General features: G+C 38.4%; 1 protein-coding gene across 2 annotated transcripts; it reads left to right on the top strand.

Moving 5' to 3' along the window:
- Positions 1-729: 729 nt before the first annotated feature.
- foxk1 (forkhead box K1) lies at positions 730-17,554 on the top strand. Of its 2 annotated transcripts, XM_015389518.1 has the most exons (10): positions 730-1,320; positions 5,556-5,768; positions 10,636-10,834; positions 10,920-11,066; positions 11,669-11,862; positions 11,985-11,990; positions 12,112-12,284; positions 12,362-12,556; positions 14,309-14,482; positions 15,963-17,554. In XM_015389518.1, the coding sequence occupies exons 1-10, from the start codon at positions 875-877 to the stop codon at positions 16,181-16,183; spliced, it is 1,968 nt and encodes a 655-aa protein (XP_015245004.1). In that variant the 5' UTR covers positions 730-874; the 3' UTR covers positions 16,184-17,554. The 2 variants fall into 2 exon arrangements, with proteins under 2 accessions (XP_015245004.1, XP_015245005.1); XM_015389519.1 differs by lacking the exon at positions 11,985-11,990 and having other exon boundaries at positions 732-1,320.
- The last annotated feature ends 59 nt before the right edge of the window (positions 17,555-17,613 follow it).

Below are 17,613 nucleotides of genomic sequence, written 5' to 3'. Positions count from 1 at the left end.
TATATATATGTAGTAGAACTACAACTGTTGGTTAGCTAAAGATTTAACTTTAAAAGAGGAACCATCAATCTAAGATTTGAGCAGAAAATATCAACACAAAGATAAAATTCAAAGTATTTCAGGAACAAAAAGCTGAACCTTAAGATGATGAAAGTAGAAAACCTCTTAAGTTTGAATAAGTGTCTACTTGCATTACCTGTATGGCAAGTAGACACTTATTTAAATTAACTTATTTAAATATGAAGGTTCCAGTTGAAGTAATTTGGGGGAGTGTTAGCTTAGTGGGTTAGAGCAGTGCTCTTGTGCAATGAGAAGGTTCCAAGTACCCGATCCGAATCCCACTGCCTCAACTTTGGGATCCTGAGCAAGACCCTAATAACCCTGATTGCTCCCTGGCGCCACATAATGGCAGCCCACTGCTCCCCAAAGAGATGGGTCAAATGCAGAGGTAAATTTCTCCAATGTAAGATCAAAAACGTTCAAATATTATGATTGATGCAACATTAAATACAAAAAAAGTGTTTATGGCAAAAGAAAACTGAAAGAAAAAAATAATAATAATAAGATCTGTTCTATAAAAGGACTACAAGTCGTGGTACTTTGGAATATCTGTATTTATAGAGGTTTTACTAATAAAAAATGTTGAGAACCATCTCAAATGATTGCTCCTAAGAGGGGGTTCCTGAACGCGTCATCAATCCGGTTCCTGGATAGTCCGCTCCGGTTCTTCTATTGATCCGAGCGGACTCCATGTTGTTCCGTCAGCTTCAGAGCGAACAAGTGCTCTGGAAAACTCTCACGTTGCTGCTCTCTGTGCCCGTCAAGTAAAACTTATTGCATAGTCTCACTGAGCGTGTTGAAGCTCCAGAAAAAGATGGCAGACTACCGGGACGACAACGGTGCTCGGGCCCTGCTTGCATTACAGTCGGCGCCGTGCAGCCCTGTGCGCGTTGCGGTGACCTCTCACTCCTATCACCAGCCCTCGCTCGCCATCCTGGGTCCTCCGCTAATGGAAGCTCGCGGGGTCGCCGGTGGTTTCCCCGTGAGGCTCTCCTCGACTCCTCCGCAGGCCCTGGCTAGGCTCGAGGGCCGGGATTTCGAGTTTGTCATGCGCCAGAGGACGGTGACCATAGGCCGGAATTCATCCCACGGCTCTGTGGACATCAACATGGGTCACTCGAGTTTCATTTCAAGGCGACACTTGCAAATTACCTACGACGACGCGAGCGGCTTCTCCCTGCGGTGCCTGGGCAAGAACGGTGTGTTTGTTGACGGAGTGTTTCAGCGGAGAGGAGCGCCGCCGCTTCCGCTGCCCAGAGAGTAAGCCCAGAAAGTTAGCTTAGCAGTTAGCATTACTTCCAAAAGTTCTAACATGCCTTAAACATTTACCCAGCACCCAACACCTTATTATTTTTGTAATTTCTTATCAGTTTAAACTTTTCCCTTGGATTAAAAACAATGTTTGTATTTTTTAAAGTATATCAAACGTTTATTTTTCTGCCAAAATAAATATTAGCCTAGCATACAATTCGACAACGGCCACATATACAGTGACATCGTGTTGTTCAGGTTTAAAACAAAGCATCGTATTTACTGCATAAATTCTTTTATTTATATGTTAAGTAACTCACATAAATAATTTAATCAGAGCAGCCGGTTTTTCTTCATTCGCCTTGGCCTGTCAAACATAGGTATATAAAGCTCTGAACTTGTATTTATGTCTTTATATGAAGCTATCAAATACTTTATTCATAATCCGTGCCTTAAAACCGTAAAAGCTGTTTCTGTAGCGTGTGTTGCATTTTAATAAAGTTGCTCAGCATGCTAACTTCACGTTAGCCGCGGGGCTCTAAGTCAACGTGTCACCGTCACTTAAACATTAATGTAAACAAACGCACCCCTGACTACTCCCCTCACGTGTCTTGTAGAAACGACTCCTGTTTCTTTTTGAAACTGGTGTCACTTGTGCCTTTAATGACATCACGTTTTACACGATTGTAGTTTTGTTTATTTTAACTATACTGGCTATATATTCTGAGGATTTTTCCCTGATGATCGGGTTTGTAAATAAACAGATGTAATCTGCAGAGCTGAAAGTGTTGACTGCGCATATCCTAACAAATCACTGAAGAGGGTAGTTCTTCTCTCTGATTGGCTCCTCGGACTGCTGGGAGGCGTGTCCAGCTCTGAACCGGAAGTGTTGGCTTGAAGACTGTTTTATTTGAGACCCACATGGAGAGAAAATAATCTTACTACAGCCATGTTTGCATGTGTTTTTTTTTTCTCAAAAGCACACTGGTTGGTGACAATCTGGGCGATCCTCAGTATAAAAGACTGCAAAAACATTTAGCTGAGTGCATAATAATTCTATATCAACCCAAACAAAAGCTATATGGCTGTTGCAAGAGTATTATTGTACCTTGAGTAAAGATACCATCCATTTATGGTATTTACATTTAGAAAAAAAAAACTACATGTTTAAGTACAGTGGAATCTGCTTATAGTGATCACGTTGGTCCAGAGCCAATTTGAACACTATAAACGGTTGATTACTATATCTGAATTTCACTTCCATTATTTCACTTATTTTTTTATTCAGAATATCATCTAAATGCCATTTGAGTGGTTTTTCAATGAAAAAAATGAAATGAAACAGATAGCTTCCGCATTTCCTAAACTCTGGTAGCCTGGTGCTGAAGTTTGAAACCAACAGTTTAATAGAACAACAACATAGAAGATAACCATGTAGGCTACAGAAAATTAAAGGTAGCCTGCTTCAGTTTTGTGTTGCGGATCTGTTGCGCCGCATTAAGAAATCGCTTGACATATTTATCCATGGTTCCCTCGATCAGAGTGTTGTCCAACAACGACTTCACTTCTTTTTCAAAACAATGTAAAAGGTCAAAGTTTTTGAAACCAACATGCAGGAGACCAGTCTTTAAAATGCAAACTGCATTCCTCATCTCAGCTCTGGAAGGGATAACAGTCTCCACATCTTCATCTTTCATTTCCAGTCATGACTCGCAAGCTAGTTCTACCTGCCTGGTCGTCAACTTTTTACATTAGCTAGCTAGGCAGCAGCAGACTCCCAGAAAGGAATCATGGGAGTATAAAATAAAATAACTAGCCTACACGTAATTTTAAAATGATTTTTTGCACATGTTTACATTCATAAAATGGCCAAAAATGAACACTATATGTGGATTTCTTGATTACTATAAACAAATTATTTAAACAGCATTTGTAAAGAAATGATCCTGTCCCAGGCCTTTTGAACACTATAAGCAGTTGATTACTATATCCGTGTCCACTATAAGCAGATTCCACTGTATCTTTATTGTCATTTTGGAACCATAATAAATATTTTTGAGACAGCTTTAAAACCCTTGCATCAAAAAGAAGCAAAGAACCCTAAAATATAAGACCAAATTTGTGGCAACTATTGGTGGAGATTAGAAACCTCTGTAGAAGCTATAAAAATCTTTGGAAAAGAAACTATGAACAAGGAAATCTAGCAAGTAGTGTTTATATATAGTGCATCTTCTACTATAGCACTGTGAGATAGGTCAGTGATCTGTTTGTCAGCATATCAACACAATTATTGAATTGCTCTTACTTCAAAACAGAATTGCTATTTATAATAATGGCCTATTTTATATATTATTTATATTTATACAACTTTAGTCAGCAACGTAATTTTTTATATATGGACGTTAGGATAAAAATATATTTAAGTTCAATTAAAGTTGTTTAAATAGTACCAAACTATTGGATGTAATCTTGACACATTTCACATACCGATCCATTTTATATGCAGTTAAGGAAAATTCAGATAGGTCACACTTAACAAATTTTAGTCAATCTCAGATTCAGTTGGTAGGAAAGATATGTTGGATGATTCCAATATTTTTGAAAATGTAAAAATATCCGAGCCTATGTTAAACAGTTCATGCTTATTTGGGATATCCACATACACACTCCCATAGTGCTATAGTTGCTCTGAGGCAGAAAAAAATGGGAATTCTGCCAATCTGTACAGAACTGTAAACACAGAACTACTATTTTGCTTTGCTGTGTTTTTTCCAGTTGTGCCAGCCATAGAATGGAATTAAGCAAAGTCATTTCTAATCAACTATCCAGCACAAGCTACTTTGAAACTGAAAACCTCACATGTTCTCCAATACAATAAGTTAAAAGTTTGGATTAATCTGTTTATTATTTTTTAGATTAATTATCGGATAGCAAAAGGTTCCTTAAAGAAGATTTTTTTAATGAAATTGAAACAGGTGAAACTAAAATGTTTCCACTTCAGGACCTCTGGATAGAGCATATTGACAGACAAAAATATATATATTTTTGTGTTAAATCCAAAATATTTATATATTTTAACAATTTTGATATAATTACTTCTCAAAGTGGGTCGCTCTGTCAGCTAAAGATATGTTTTACAGTCTCTATACTCCAGTTAACGATGAATAGATTACTAAATTAGTGACTATTATCTCAATAATCGATTAATCACAATTAATCTGATTAGTTGTTTTGGCCCCACTGAAGGCTGAGTATCAGTGAAAGAAGCATTTGAATAAATATCAGGATTTTTTTTGATGAGGTGTAGACTTCATTTTTGACAATCTAGCTTTTCAGTTTGTATATTGAAATATTTGTAATATTCATTAAACATTGATCATTTGTTTCAGTTTTATCCATGATGTGTGAAAGTCATTCATATGTCAGTTTGTTTGTTATCCCTCTTTTTAGATTTTCCATGCAGTCGTCTGTTTTTCTTTTTTTGTCATTAAAGCAGGAAATTGCTTGCAGAACTAACACGTCAGCCTCGTCTAAAGTAGCTGCAAACAGTTGGTTGTTGTGTTTTCCTTCTAACTGCATTGGACAACCTTGCCCGATTAGACGCAAAAGCCTTTGACCTTACGTCTCAGAGCTGATCGTGTCCATTTGATCCATTTTGTGTCGAGCTTTTGCTAATTCAGCAAAAGCAGGGAAAGGACTGAAGCTCAGTCCCCTTAAAAGCTGCTCCCTTCAAACGACAAGGAAAGTAAAGATGTTTAACATCAGTCATCAAACGCCCACTGCTACTCATTTTAACACATCTATTATAGAAGCTAGTCTTTTGTTTGTGAGGATTAGAACTATATCGGCCAGTTAATTAGTTGTTGCTTTCATTCGGGCATTTGTTCAGACTTGCTGAAAGTGGAGAAGAAAAGAGAGATTTAGGATAACAGGTTTATGTGTAAACTTTACACTGTTTTTTGTATTTGTCCACAAACTGGTTGGTTTGTAATATAAACATAATTTTGTAGTAACTTGAAAGTATAACTGCTTTTATGTTTAGTGAAACATTGCTGTTATTCTCCAACATTACAGGTTATGTTTCTGCTAATCTTGTGATGCTAGGTTTTGTTTCTGTAAACTAACTGGAGCTTTTTCCTTGAAGTCTTTTTTGATGTTACAAAGTCCCTGTTCCGTTCTTTTTTCTAAGCTTTTTTTTGCCCACCACTGTCTCCATCTCTCACCGTTGTGCTTCTGTCTTTCAGGTGTATGTTTCGGTTTCCCAGTACAGTCATCAAGATCCAGTTTACATCCCTCCTGGAAGTGGAAAAGCACATGAAGGAACAGCCTTCTCCTCCCCCTCGCCCGCTTCTTCCCCACATCTCCCCTCTTAAAATCAGCATTCCCACCGCGCAGCAGCATGAAGAGCACATCAGGGCGTTCGGATCCCCACTGCCATCACCCACCGGCACAATCAGGTAAGCCACCAGTGGGGGGGGAACATCTGTCAGGCTAATCCTCATTCAGTTTCCATCAGTTTAGGGTTAACGTTGTACCTTTTGTCAGCAGATTTTTGTTCAGAATTAGTCTTTCCTACTTCAGTAAAATGCAAGACATTTAGATGACATGCAACCTGGAATATTAAAGGAAATATCACATGAATCCACTAAGAACTTGACTCAATGTACTTTGTTCTTAATGTATGACTGAGTTGCATTGGAATGAGCAGGATTGATTTGAAGTGGACTAAGAGCTGCATTTGTAGTACTATACTATTACAACAAAGCAATACTTTTTGTCAATGTCTTTAGGGATTTAATATTTATTTCAAAAAATGTACTTCAAAAGTTACAACTGTTGTGTTCTGCACTGCAGTGTGTGAAGAGAATCTCCTGTCTGCATTTGGCATGTGTGTTTGTTTGCGCGGTGTGAATAAATATGTTTGGCCTCAGTCACTGAATAACTCCCATTGTAGCGGGAATTTATAAAATGTTTTTCAGAGCTGAAGTGTTGAAAGGTTCTGACTTGCATTAAGCTATGCGTTCGTATCCAAAACCGCTTCGGATGCTCTTTAAGGTTTAGTTGCAAACTGCAGCAGAGCTAAAAGCAATGATCTGTTGAAGCAATGACATCCAGGGGCCAATAAAGATCTCCAAATAAAAACAAGACCTACTTACTTATAAACAAATTCTTAATATTTAAGACATTAATAAATAAAAATGTAACTGTTTAAGCCTTTGTTAGAATTTGTAGACTGTGACCAAATCCTCTTTATTTAATGCAGTTCAAATCACCTAAAATTTTGTAACTGACATTTAAGATATTAGATTAAAATCTGACAACATTGATATTACTTTTTAGATTTTAAAGTTATTATCTCAGTATTTTTTATTAGGGTATGAATAAACCTCATGAATGAACTGAGGAAGTTTTGATTTCTAGTTCAGGCTTGTTGTTTTTATAAAGCTTTTCTGCTTTGTATACATAAATGGGGATTTTTTCTAATTTTTGTGTTAGTGGAGACTAAATTGTCTACAAATTTCTTATTTTAAACCCCTATGAACTATATGTTGTCATATTTAACTATTAATTTAAATTAAAATAAAACCCTTTCAAGGAAGATTTGTAATAGGTTGTATTGTTAGTCTAATAATTAGTGATTGCTAAAAATAAATAAAGGAATAATGCAAGATGGACAAGTATTGTATTTTTATACATGATATAAATCCATCTGGTTGTTTAGAGAAGTGTCTTTAGGTTACCAATGGTTCACATAACCCAGCTGAACTTAGTGTCATGATTCTAAAGATCTTTCATCTTAAAAAACAAGGAATGATGGTGCAGAACATGTGTACTAATTCAATTAATGGTTACAACTGTTAAAACCAGCAAACAAAAAAAACTGAAAAGAGAAGTAATTTGGCTCTATGTGTGATTTTTAGGCATCACACCTAAATGAAGGAGGAACAAGAACATTGGGGCGTGGAAGACACTTTTCTGTGTTTTTTCTTGTGCTGTTATTGTATTAAAGAAACGGTACATGTAATCAAGACTGATTAACCTCATCTGACCTTTTATTACCTGTGCTTTAGGTGTCAGAGAGGTTATTATTATTACCAATAAATGCTTTCAGTAGAGTAAGCCTTAATCATTTTCCATCAGGGTTTATTTTTTTGTTTTTGTCAAGCCTTCAAAGTGGGGAAATATAAATCAGTGTCTTCATCCAGGTTATTGAATAAATAAGTGTCTGAGTCTTGGTGATCTTGAGGAACAATTTTTTTTATTTAAATCACCTCTATGATTGTAAACAGCCAGCCTCACTGCCGTATAGTGCCACCTTGTGGCCGGTGTCTGCCTGTACAGGCATGCCCAGCAATGTCAGGCTATGTGTACATGCCTTATATGGGATGGCTGAAGCTTCAGGGCCTGTGATTGGCTATCAGGCAGATTGTTTTGCCTGTAAGCCACTTTCCCGTCCACTGGTGGTTTCCTTTACACCCCCCACCCCCCTCCACTTTGGCCCTCGGCTCCTGTTCCTTCACATGTTGACTCAAAACAAACAGTATAAATAAGTCTGCTCTTGCTTCTCTGCATCGCTGTTATTGTGGCCTTTTTTTAAGGCTTATATTTGTGTACTTGAAACAACACGTTACACATTCGAGGAAGATTTTTGCTTCGTCTTAAAACACCAGGATCTTTTTCCTTTAAGGTGACTCAGTCGCCTTTCTTGTCTCGCAGCTTGAATGAACAGTTCAACATCTACCATTCTTCATCCTCTGCCTGTGGACAAGCAGGAGGGGTGAAGGGTTTGTTCTAAAAAAGAAAGATTAAAACTTAACTGTCCAGTTAAAATCCACTGATCTTCAAGATGCTTCTTTGCAAAATCTGTTTTGATTTTTCCTTCTCTAGCTGGTTTTAAGCTCTAATGTTTGAGCTTTTGTGACAAAACTAAATCCTGCAGCTTTCCCCCTCTGAAGAAATCTAAACAAACTATATTCTTTCCTTCCTGTGATCATTTATTGAACTGTATCCGCGGCTCTCTGTTGCCAGAAGTAAATCAAAGCTTAGTGACTCCCAGAAACCACTGTTTACTTTCCTCAGTAAAGCAGGTGTGTCTTGTATAAATTACTGTGCTCTGTCTAAACAGCGGCAGATAAAATCCTGTTAATGGCTAACTTATTTTTCCGATTTTGTTGGATATTTGTGACTATTTTGTTTTTGTAGATTTTCTTTAAATAGTTTAAACCAGTTTAAAAAGACCAGAAGAGAATATGAACAACATTGAGTTCTGTGGGTTTAATTTATATTTAATATTGGGAACCTTCGTATCTAACGATTCACATCTAGGGAGTAAAATCTTAATCCTATCTTAGTTGCAGATTCTCCTCAGATGGATCTGCTAGGTTGGTGAGAGGCAGCGAATCCCAATATAAGAGTCCTGCTGTAGATTTTCAGAAGATTCTGTCTCTGAATGGGCCATTTTAACACTTTCTAAACCGCGCCATTTCTGCTTTGACTTTAGGTTTGCAATGATTGTTCTGCTGGAACAGGAACCTCCATCCCAGTCTGAAATCTGAACAGCTTTCTATCCAGGCTTGCCCTGTATTTGGCTCCGTTCATCTTCCTGTCTGCTCTAACCAGCTTCCTTGCACATCAGATGGGACATGATGTGTTCAGGATATCGGGGCTGGGCATGGGTTCACGTTTCAAAACAATGATTCAAATTCTCCAGATTTATGATCTACTCTTTTTTTGTTGGATTTCAAATTGGGATTGCTGGTTTTAAAAAGATTATCTTTAGTAATTTCATCACTAAGGTGGTTAATTGTTGATTCTAGTATTATATTCATATTATACTCAACCACAAATTACATTCACAGTAATTGATGGAGGCTGGAAGGACATTTAAAATGCTTTTTTGTTTTGTTTGTAAAAATTGTCCTTTGATTATCTGAATTAATAGTCTAGAATTCAACTTGATTGCCATTACATTGTTAGAGAGCAAGGCAATGAAATGTAGTTTGCATCTACCCAGAAATGCTATACAGGCTATAAGAATCAATTCATTTTTCATGCTCTAAAATAATGTTATTTTTTGTTAAGGCTTAAAAGTTGAATTTTGTCTCATCTGACCTGAACTTCTGTTCTCGTGTATTTATTTCTTTTTGCCGTCTTTCTCCAAAAAGACAGGGTTTTTGAGTGCATAAATAATACTTTCACCTTCTTTGGTTTGATGTCTATATTTTAGTCATTTCGGTCGACAGTTTTTGCCAAATAGTTTTCATTTACTGAATGGTTTTCCATTAGATTTTGAAAGGTTGGCTTATCTTCTAAATCAAGCTTTTTTTGAATCTCTTCCCACTTCATACCTGACCTGCCTGCTCTGTTCATTGCCTCACAAGACTTCACAAAAATAGCTGAATAAATAACATTTATGTAAACTCTGTCAATTAGGAAAATATTTCAGAGAGATTAAGCAGTAAATAAATGTCCAACATAACTGCATGGCTCACTTCATAATAAATTGTTTTTAGTTCTATTTTTTGCCAACTCTTTACAGTCTTTGGTTCTGGATACTATTTTCCTCCAGTTATTTAGATCTCTTAAATAAAGCTTTGAACTGTCTTTTTATATATTCTATTAACTGTTCCTGAGACTTAATTTTCCTTTTTTATGCATTTGCAAACGACAAACGGCATACATAAATATATAATCAACATGCTGCAATCAGATTAGTGTTGCCCCGTCTGTAACCTGGTGACAGATTTTATAAGATCACATCTGTTTATTAATGTTTACATAACCTTGTTGCCTAAAGTGTCAAAAACCAACCCTGAATCATTACAATTACAGTCAATTAGTTTATGTTTATTGTCCATATCGGTGTTGATAGTAATAATGTTCTGACTGATAAGGATGATTATGTCATTTTTTTGCGGTTAAAGTTTCTGCACATCTTATTTGCAAACTGTCTCTGTGGCGTTTATACTCTGACATTGAGGAAGTAGAAACTGGAGAGCAGCTGCACATTCAATGAACCCTCATGAGTAACGCCTTGTTTATTATTTCACATGTAAACACGTGCACATGACCCTACAGGAAGTTGTATGTGAATGTCGGCGAGAGAGGAAGCTGATTGCTGTTTTTTTTTTAGAGTCAGCACAGCCTTATGTTCTAGTGGTTTATTTACAAACACCCTCTGCCCAAAGGTCACATGTCAAAAATCCCTCAGATCAGCAAAATGTAATAATGGCAAATGTAAGGGGATGTTGGTGGGGGTGTCTCTTTACTCTAGCTGCATTACTTCTTCCAAGGGAGATCTTAGTTCTTCTCTCTCCTCTACAGTGTTCCCAACTCCTGTCCTGCTAGCCCTCGCGGGGCAGGGTCATCAGGGTATCGCTTTGGACGCAATGTGACCTCTGACCTCCAGTTAGCTGCCGAATACGCTGCGAAGGCTGTATCTGAGCGTGGGCGAAATCTTGCTGAGCACAGAGCTGGGGGAGGTGAGCAGCGTGTGGAGTCCGTGGGAGGAGACAGTCCCAAGGTAAAAATAAATGATATCCTTCGAAGAAAACTGTGCAGTTAAAGTGGATGAGATGGTTGTCGGGTTTTGTTTCTCGATCCTCTAGGATGAGTCCAAGCCTCCGTATTCCTACGCACAGCTGATAGTCCAGGCTATCTCTTCGGCTCCAGACAAACAACTAACTCTCAGTGGGATTTATGCCCACATCACCAAACACTACCCCTACTATCGCACTGCAGACAAGGGTTGGCAGGTACGCTTCTCTTATACTGTCCACAGAAGACTTTATGCTAATATATATGAATATAGTTGGAGAGTAAATTAGTTTCAGGACTTTGGTTTAGAGAGCAAACAGATTTGTTACACAGGGTGTGATATTTCAAGTGTTTTATTTTGATTTAAATGATTCTGGCCTATGGTGAATAAAAACTCAAATTTCCAGACCAATAATAATGATTAAAAAGTGAATCTGGCTACAGAAGCATGGCTTTATTTAAATGTATAAACAGTGATGGAGAAGATGGCGAACATTGTCTATTCCAAGCTTTCCCTCTCTTCTTTTAACTGTGTAGGTCTTTCATTAGAAAGCAAGGATGCTATTGAAAGGTTAGTGGAGGGAAAAAGTGCTGATGGGGATGAAAAGGTAGACAGGGTTACTACCAAGTCTTAATTAAATCATAGGAATATATTAAGTTCTCAACAATATGCTAATTTATCTGGATGTAGATTTACTCTGCATCCAAAAGGAATCTATTAGAGAATTTCCAAACATGTCTTTGCTTGTAAACCAGTTTATTTAAGGTCTTTGATGCTCATTGTTGTCTCTTGACAATCGGTTTTGTGTGTTTCATCCAGAACTCAATAAGACATAATCTGTCTTTGAACCGCTACTTCCTGAAAGTGGCCCGCTCTCAGGATGAGCCTGGAAAAGGAAGCTTTTGGAGAATTGATTCTGCCTCTGAGAGCAAGCTGGTGGAACAGTCCTTTAGGAAAAGAAGGCAGAGAGGAGTGGCTTGCTTCAGAACTCCTTTCGGACCTTTGTCATCAAGGTACAGTCCCTAAGGTTCATTTGCTGTTGCCAGTGGCAGAAACATACACCCTGAAGAGAGGGGGGTTAATCATTTCTCCCCTTTGTCTTGCTTCTGTCACTTGCTGTCATTTGATTGGACAGAACCAAGTAAGTCTCGTCTTGAGGTTGTGTTTTAGTGGAAGACACCAGCAACAGAGGGCTCATGATGTTTTAAGGGTGTTTGTCAATAATGCAGTTGTGTTTCCTTCTCCTTTGCTTTTTGTTTCAGGAGTGCACCTGCATCTCCAACCCATCAGGGGCTTCTGTCCCCCCCATCCAGTGGGCTGCAGACTCCTGAATGTCTAAGCAGAGAGGGGTCTCCTATCCCTCATGACCACCATGAGCAGCTGGCCAGCAAACTAGCATCTGTGCCAGAGTATAGGTATTCTCAAAGCGCCCCAGGTGAGCATGTATAGAGACACACAAAATACTCTTAGGATCTGAACGTGAGCAAAATGAGTGAAACTGTCTCTTAATAGGCTCTCCAGTCAGCAGTCAGCCTGTCATCATGGCCGCTCCCCCTCATCCCACCGTCCTGAAGCCCATTCACATGCTTCAAAGCGCCCCTCAGTCCTCTGTCACCATGCTGAGGGTGGTGACCAGCGCCCCTCCATGTTCCAACCCCCCTAATGGGTACAGCACTGTTGGAGGACTGGAGAGCAACGATATTAGAGGTAAAGTTAGAAGATTTTATTAAAGTATTTTCTTTTTATTTAATGTAGAGCATATTGAAATATAATAACTAAACATAAACTAAATAAACATTTTCTGATGTTATATTTTAAGCTGCTCATTCATCTCACTATCACAAATGTAAACATGTAGAGTTTGCTCAATTCTGCCTGGACTTGAACTGGAACTACTTCAGTCAGATGTGACAAAGACTGAACTTTCTGGCAGCAAATGTTCCAGTTGGTTTAGCATGAAATTAATTATGTTGAAAAGCACCTCATGGTGTTTTGCACAGTGGAGGATCTGTGATGCTGCTGGCCTGTTTCTCTTATGGACATGTTTCCCAACCAGAACTACGTGTCCACCATTTTTGTTAATTTCTGCAAAGAATTTAAAGGTTAAAAAAAGTCATTAAAGAGTCACATTGTCTCCCCCTGCAAAATAATAAAAATAGCAGGGCCAGCTTCAGGCAGGTGCCATTAGAGTCTCTAAAGCAGCAGGTCATCACAGAATGAGATCCACCTCCTTCCGTTGTAGCGTAAAGCTGCTCTGGATGAGCTTAATCAGCCTGTTGGTCGATGTCTCAGAATCATTTAGCAAAGTACTTGCAGTTGGACTGGACCTGTGCACCAATGGCATATATGCCACCTTCTCTTTGTCTTTATATATATACAAGAAACCCAACTGGTGTTACACTGCCCTCTGCAGCCCCATTAGTGAACTCCATAATGCTCAGCACTGAGACTAAAATATTCACTCAACAATATCTGTTTATGTATTTTTTAGAATGCAGCTTTAAAGCATGGAGTTTTGATGTTTTTTTCATAATTGTTGTAATCAATTGTGTTGACAAATCTTTGCATCCAAGTTTAACAACAGAGGCAGGGCGAAAGGTTTTTATGGGTGTCTTTGGGAGGATGAGAGGGGCAGCTCACATTAAATATTTTGAGAATAAAACCAAAGAGACCAGATTAAGATGGAGAGCACGTCTGGAGAAGGATGCTGAAGCTGATCCTGCTAAGACAAAATAAGAGATTTCTGGGTGGAGGAAATGTGGGCAAAAGTTAGTAGGCAGGAGAGAGGAAGAAAGGGTTAGAGTGAGACCGATGACTGGCTGTGGCGCCGCCGCAAGGAGAAAATCATAAGAAGAGAAATACATGCTTTAATTATATCCAATAGATCCAAACTAGTTGGAATGTGAAAAATAAAATGGACACAATACGCAGTTAATTCTCTGTATTAACATAAAATGTAAAATCTAAATTTTACATGCTCAACTATCGCCTGATGCAGTTAGATTCTTTATTATATTGTTATGGTTTGAAAATGTCCATTCTGAGTTAACCATATTCATTTACACTGTTGTTGAAAAGTTAAATTATTTTACTTGGTTCATTTGGTCAAACACATGCAGATCAAATACATGTAAACTGTTGAATTTCTGTCTTTTTTTTTTTATAAATTTTTTTTTTTGCACACAATGTATAAAAATGTTCATGATTATTATGTAACAGACTGCTAAAAAGTGACAGAGAAATGTGCTTATTTTCAAAGTTTTTTAATACCTATGTAAAAGTATTTATTTTTAAAGGTACTTTTTATCAGACAATCATCATCAGATCACACGTTTACTTAACGACCACATGGCCCTGTTTAGAGCCAATCAGAAGAGCGGGAGGATAAATCTGCCAATCTAGTTTAGATGTCACTGAATGTTTGATGTAGGGCTTCAACCTCTTTCATTTCATCTTTAGAAGCCCAGCAGAACAGAGAGCTGGTGATCCAGACCTTGGATAGTGTGGTGCAAGCTGGAGACGGACGCTACATCACCCCAGGTCTGCACCAACTGCCTGTCCGCCCCGTTACCCAGAATGGCAAGCACACCACTACTGCTGTTTCCACAGCAACCAGCTTTGCTAATTCATCTGGTAAGTTTTGTTTCTATAGGCAGATCTCAATCTCAATCAGATTCCAGGGATTAAATTTGACAAAAGGGGAGTGTTTACAGTAAATATATCCCACACCAGTAATTATGTATTTAAATTTCTTAGGGCTGATTAAAAACACAAAATAGACTTTTCAGGAAATCTGAGGAGCCTATAACGATGAGAAAAGATTTTTGACACAAATGTTGGCCTGTTAAAAAGTGTCCATGTTCTGCACACGGTACGATCAGGACCCTTTTTGCTTTAATCGCTGCAACAATACATGCACAACATTTCTCAGATCAGATCTAAATCCCAGAAATTCTAAATCTGTTTACATGGACACTAAACGAAATGATCCGATCATGACGCATGTATATATGTACCAAGCTTTTGATCAGCTCAAATCATTTGAACATACACTGAACTGTCTAATGCTCTGGAAACGCTTTAGCAGAAGAACCTTCCTGTCTTTACTTGCCCCCTTATATGCAACTGTAGCTACTCTTATGTCGCGCACATTACTTTTCCTTCAGTTGTTCAGTTGTGTCTGTTAATGTTGTTTTTTTCTCCCACGATGTACCTTTGCCTCCTCATTTTTAGTGAAGTTAAGGTATCCACGGTACCTGATGGCATGTTCATCCACACATTACATTTAGAGCCACCCCCTCCACTAAGGAGAACCAGGAGAAAGTGGATGAAGGCTAGTAAAGAGGAACATGTCATAATGATGTTGTACACATGTGCAGAGTAGATGATTTTACTCCAAAGATCTGAATGGATGGTAACAGGCACACCTATCAGGAAAAAAAAAAAAACACCTCTCAGTCGGAATGAAGTTCCTTTACTATTGGACTGAATCGGATTAGAATCTTCAGTCTGACATGTTGACACATTTTTGATCTGATCAGGCCTTCGGTGTCTATGTAAATGTACCTTACGTTTTCTCACTTTTACGGTTCTGACTTGGCAATCTCAAATGATTGAATGTGTGTTGCTTCATTTTCAGCATCCTCCAAAAGTGTTTTTTTTCTGCCACACTTTTTCCTTCTACCCACCTGTTCGTTATCATGCTGTGATCACCCCATTCAACGTAATCCCAAAAATGACATCTCTGTATGGAGTCATTTCATTGATCGTATGTAAAATTTACATTTTCTGAGAAACTGAATCTGGCATCTGTTGAAAAAATATTCAAATCAATGCTAGATCTAAAAAATAAATCTTTTATTTTTGTCCCCTGGTAAATGTCAGTTTTTTTATTTTGTGTTTTTAAGGGGAGTTACAACGGTTCGATGTACATTAAGGCCTGATACAGACCGTGTTCAGACTGCTAAGCTAATGCAGACAAGTGTCACTCATCCTGTTTGTTTTGGTCACATTAGCAGCTTTGTTGCCATTCAGAAAGGACATTTGTATCTGGACTGAACCAAGCCTTAATACAACTAACCCCCCCTCTCCCCTTTTTTGATTCTTTTCTAAGGCCTGAACAGTCCTCTACAGATCCTAGCAGCCCAGGCATCCAGCTCCCCCCCGGTGCTGGTGAGCAGGCAGCCTAGTGGAGAGGCCTCTTGTGAGTCGCCGGCCAAGCGGCCAAAGATGGAGGATGAAGGAGAGACTGAATCTGCTCAGCATCAAGTTACATCTGCCCAGCAGCCTGTTATTGTTGCAATGTCGTCTCAAACCCATGAGCCTCGGCAATGAACCCTAAGTTGTCGCACGCTCCAGTTATCCAATGGGCATCCTCTCTGTCATCTTCTAAATGTTTTGCCTTTTCACATTAATGTGACTGTAGGTGCAGCCAGCTTGTTGGAAGAGAAATGAATAGATTATGGTCAGAGCGACTTAAAATGTATATATGTTCTACATTTTAAAAAGCAAGTAAATTGGCTTCAGCCTGTTTCTCCTATTAAAGGATAGTGAGGATAGTTAGGCCTAATATGCAAATGTTTAAGCACTACTTTACCTTCTGAACGTTGGAGATGTATCTAATGCGCCATGATGTAACTCAAGCCAAAGAGCCAATCTTGACTGCTACATTGGTTAGTTAGTGCCTGCTTTAAATACAAAAACTCAGAGGATATAGAAGCCTGTGGAAGATGGCAGCACATACCCAAAACCAGGCTTATGACCCCTTGGATACTGAAACTAGTTTTATTTTTTGTTCAGTTTTCTTTTCTTAAATAAGATATATTCTTAGATAGTGAAATGAGCAAAACAGGTGTTTCAAAATATTAAAAAGATGGACATTAACTTTCAGGCAAAGACCAGAATGTAATACCTCTTGCCTTCTCTGTCAAGCAAAATAATAAAAAAAAAAAGCAGATGTTGGGGAAATCCAGGAAGGACGAGCCAGCAGTTTCTCAGCATGAAGCTTCTCAGATTCAGGTGGATCAGATGAACCGGGGCGGCAGTGTCGTGCAGAGAGGGGCAAAAAGAGGCAGCTACTGGAGGTTGACTGAAGTGGAATGCTAACCTAATGTAGACAAACTGATTGTTTTCCAGTTGTTTGGTTTGTGTAGTGGTATGGGGAGAAGTGAAACGGCCTCTGTGCAGATTTGTTTTAGCACAAATAGGCATTGTTGTAATAATCAAAGCCTTAAAATATTTCTACTTTTCAGAAATGTCATTTTAGCCTGTAGACGGCTTCACTGTTTTAGGCTAACATAGCGCTTCAACAGTCCAAGATCAGCAACACTACGACGGCAGCAGTTATGCTGCATCAGTGTACTTGCTAAAGTTTTCTTAGAAATAAAAAAAGGGCGGGACCAACTCATGACCAGGAATTATAACTGTTCTCAGCTTTCTTTCTTCACAATACTTCTGATATATTCTCTACTTCCAGCTTGCTTTTCTCGCTCTCTTCATTGACAGTTTTTCTTTTAGTTTCCTGTCACAGACGCTGCATAATTCGATTTTCTCTAGCACTTTCTCCCCCGCTTTTTTTCTCATCACTCTGCCTTTAGCACCTCTGAATGTCCTCTTGTAGGCTTCAGACTCAAAATTTCAGTGATTGTTGTTGCACAATAAGAAAAGACGGTTGCATTATGATTGTATGCTGCGCTATCTGCTAAATAACAAAGCTAATTAAAGTTTTCTTATTTTGGAAAGAAATATTTTTGCTATGTGTATAA

The sequence above is a fragment of the Cyprinodon variegatus genome, unplaced genomic scaffold (genome assembly GCF_000732505.1).
Source record: "Cyprinodon variegatus isolate N-32 unplaced genomic scaffold, C_variegatus-1.0 Scaffold463, whole genome shotgun sequence".
NCBI classification, from domain to species: Eukaryota; Metazoa; Chordata; class Actinopteri; order Cyprinodontiformes; family Cyprinodontidae; genus Cyprinodon; species Cyprinodon variegatus.
This window is presented reverse-complemented; position numbering and strand designations above follow the sequence as displayed.

Coding starts and splice junctions, on each gene's coding strand:
- foxk1 (XM_015389518.1), top strand. CDS start 875: ATGGCAGACTACCGGGACGACAACGGTGCTCGGGCCCTGCTTGCATTA. Junction 1,321..5,555: donor CCGCTTCCGCTGCCCAGAGA/GTAAGCCCAGAA, acceptor TCTGTCTTTCAG/GTGTATGTTTCGGTTTCCCA. Junction 12,285..12,361: donor GTATTCTCAAAGCGCCCCAG/GTGAGCATGTAT, acceptor GTCTCTTAATAG/GCTCTCCAGTCAGCAGTCAG.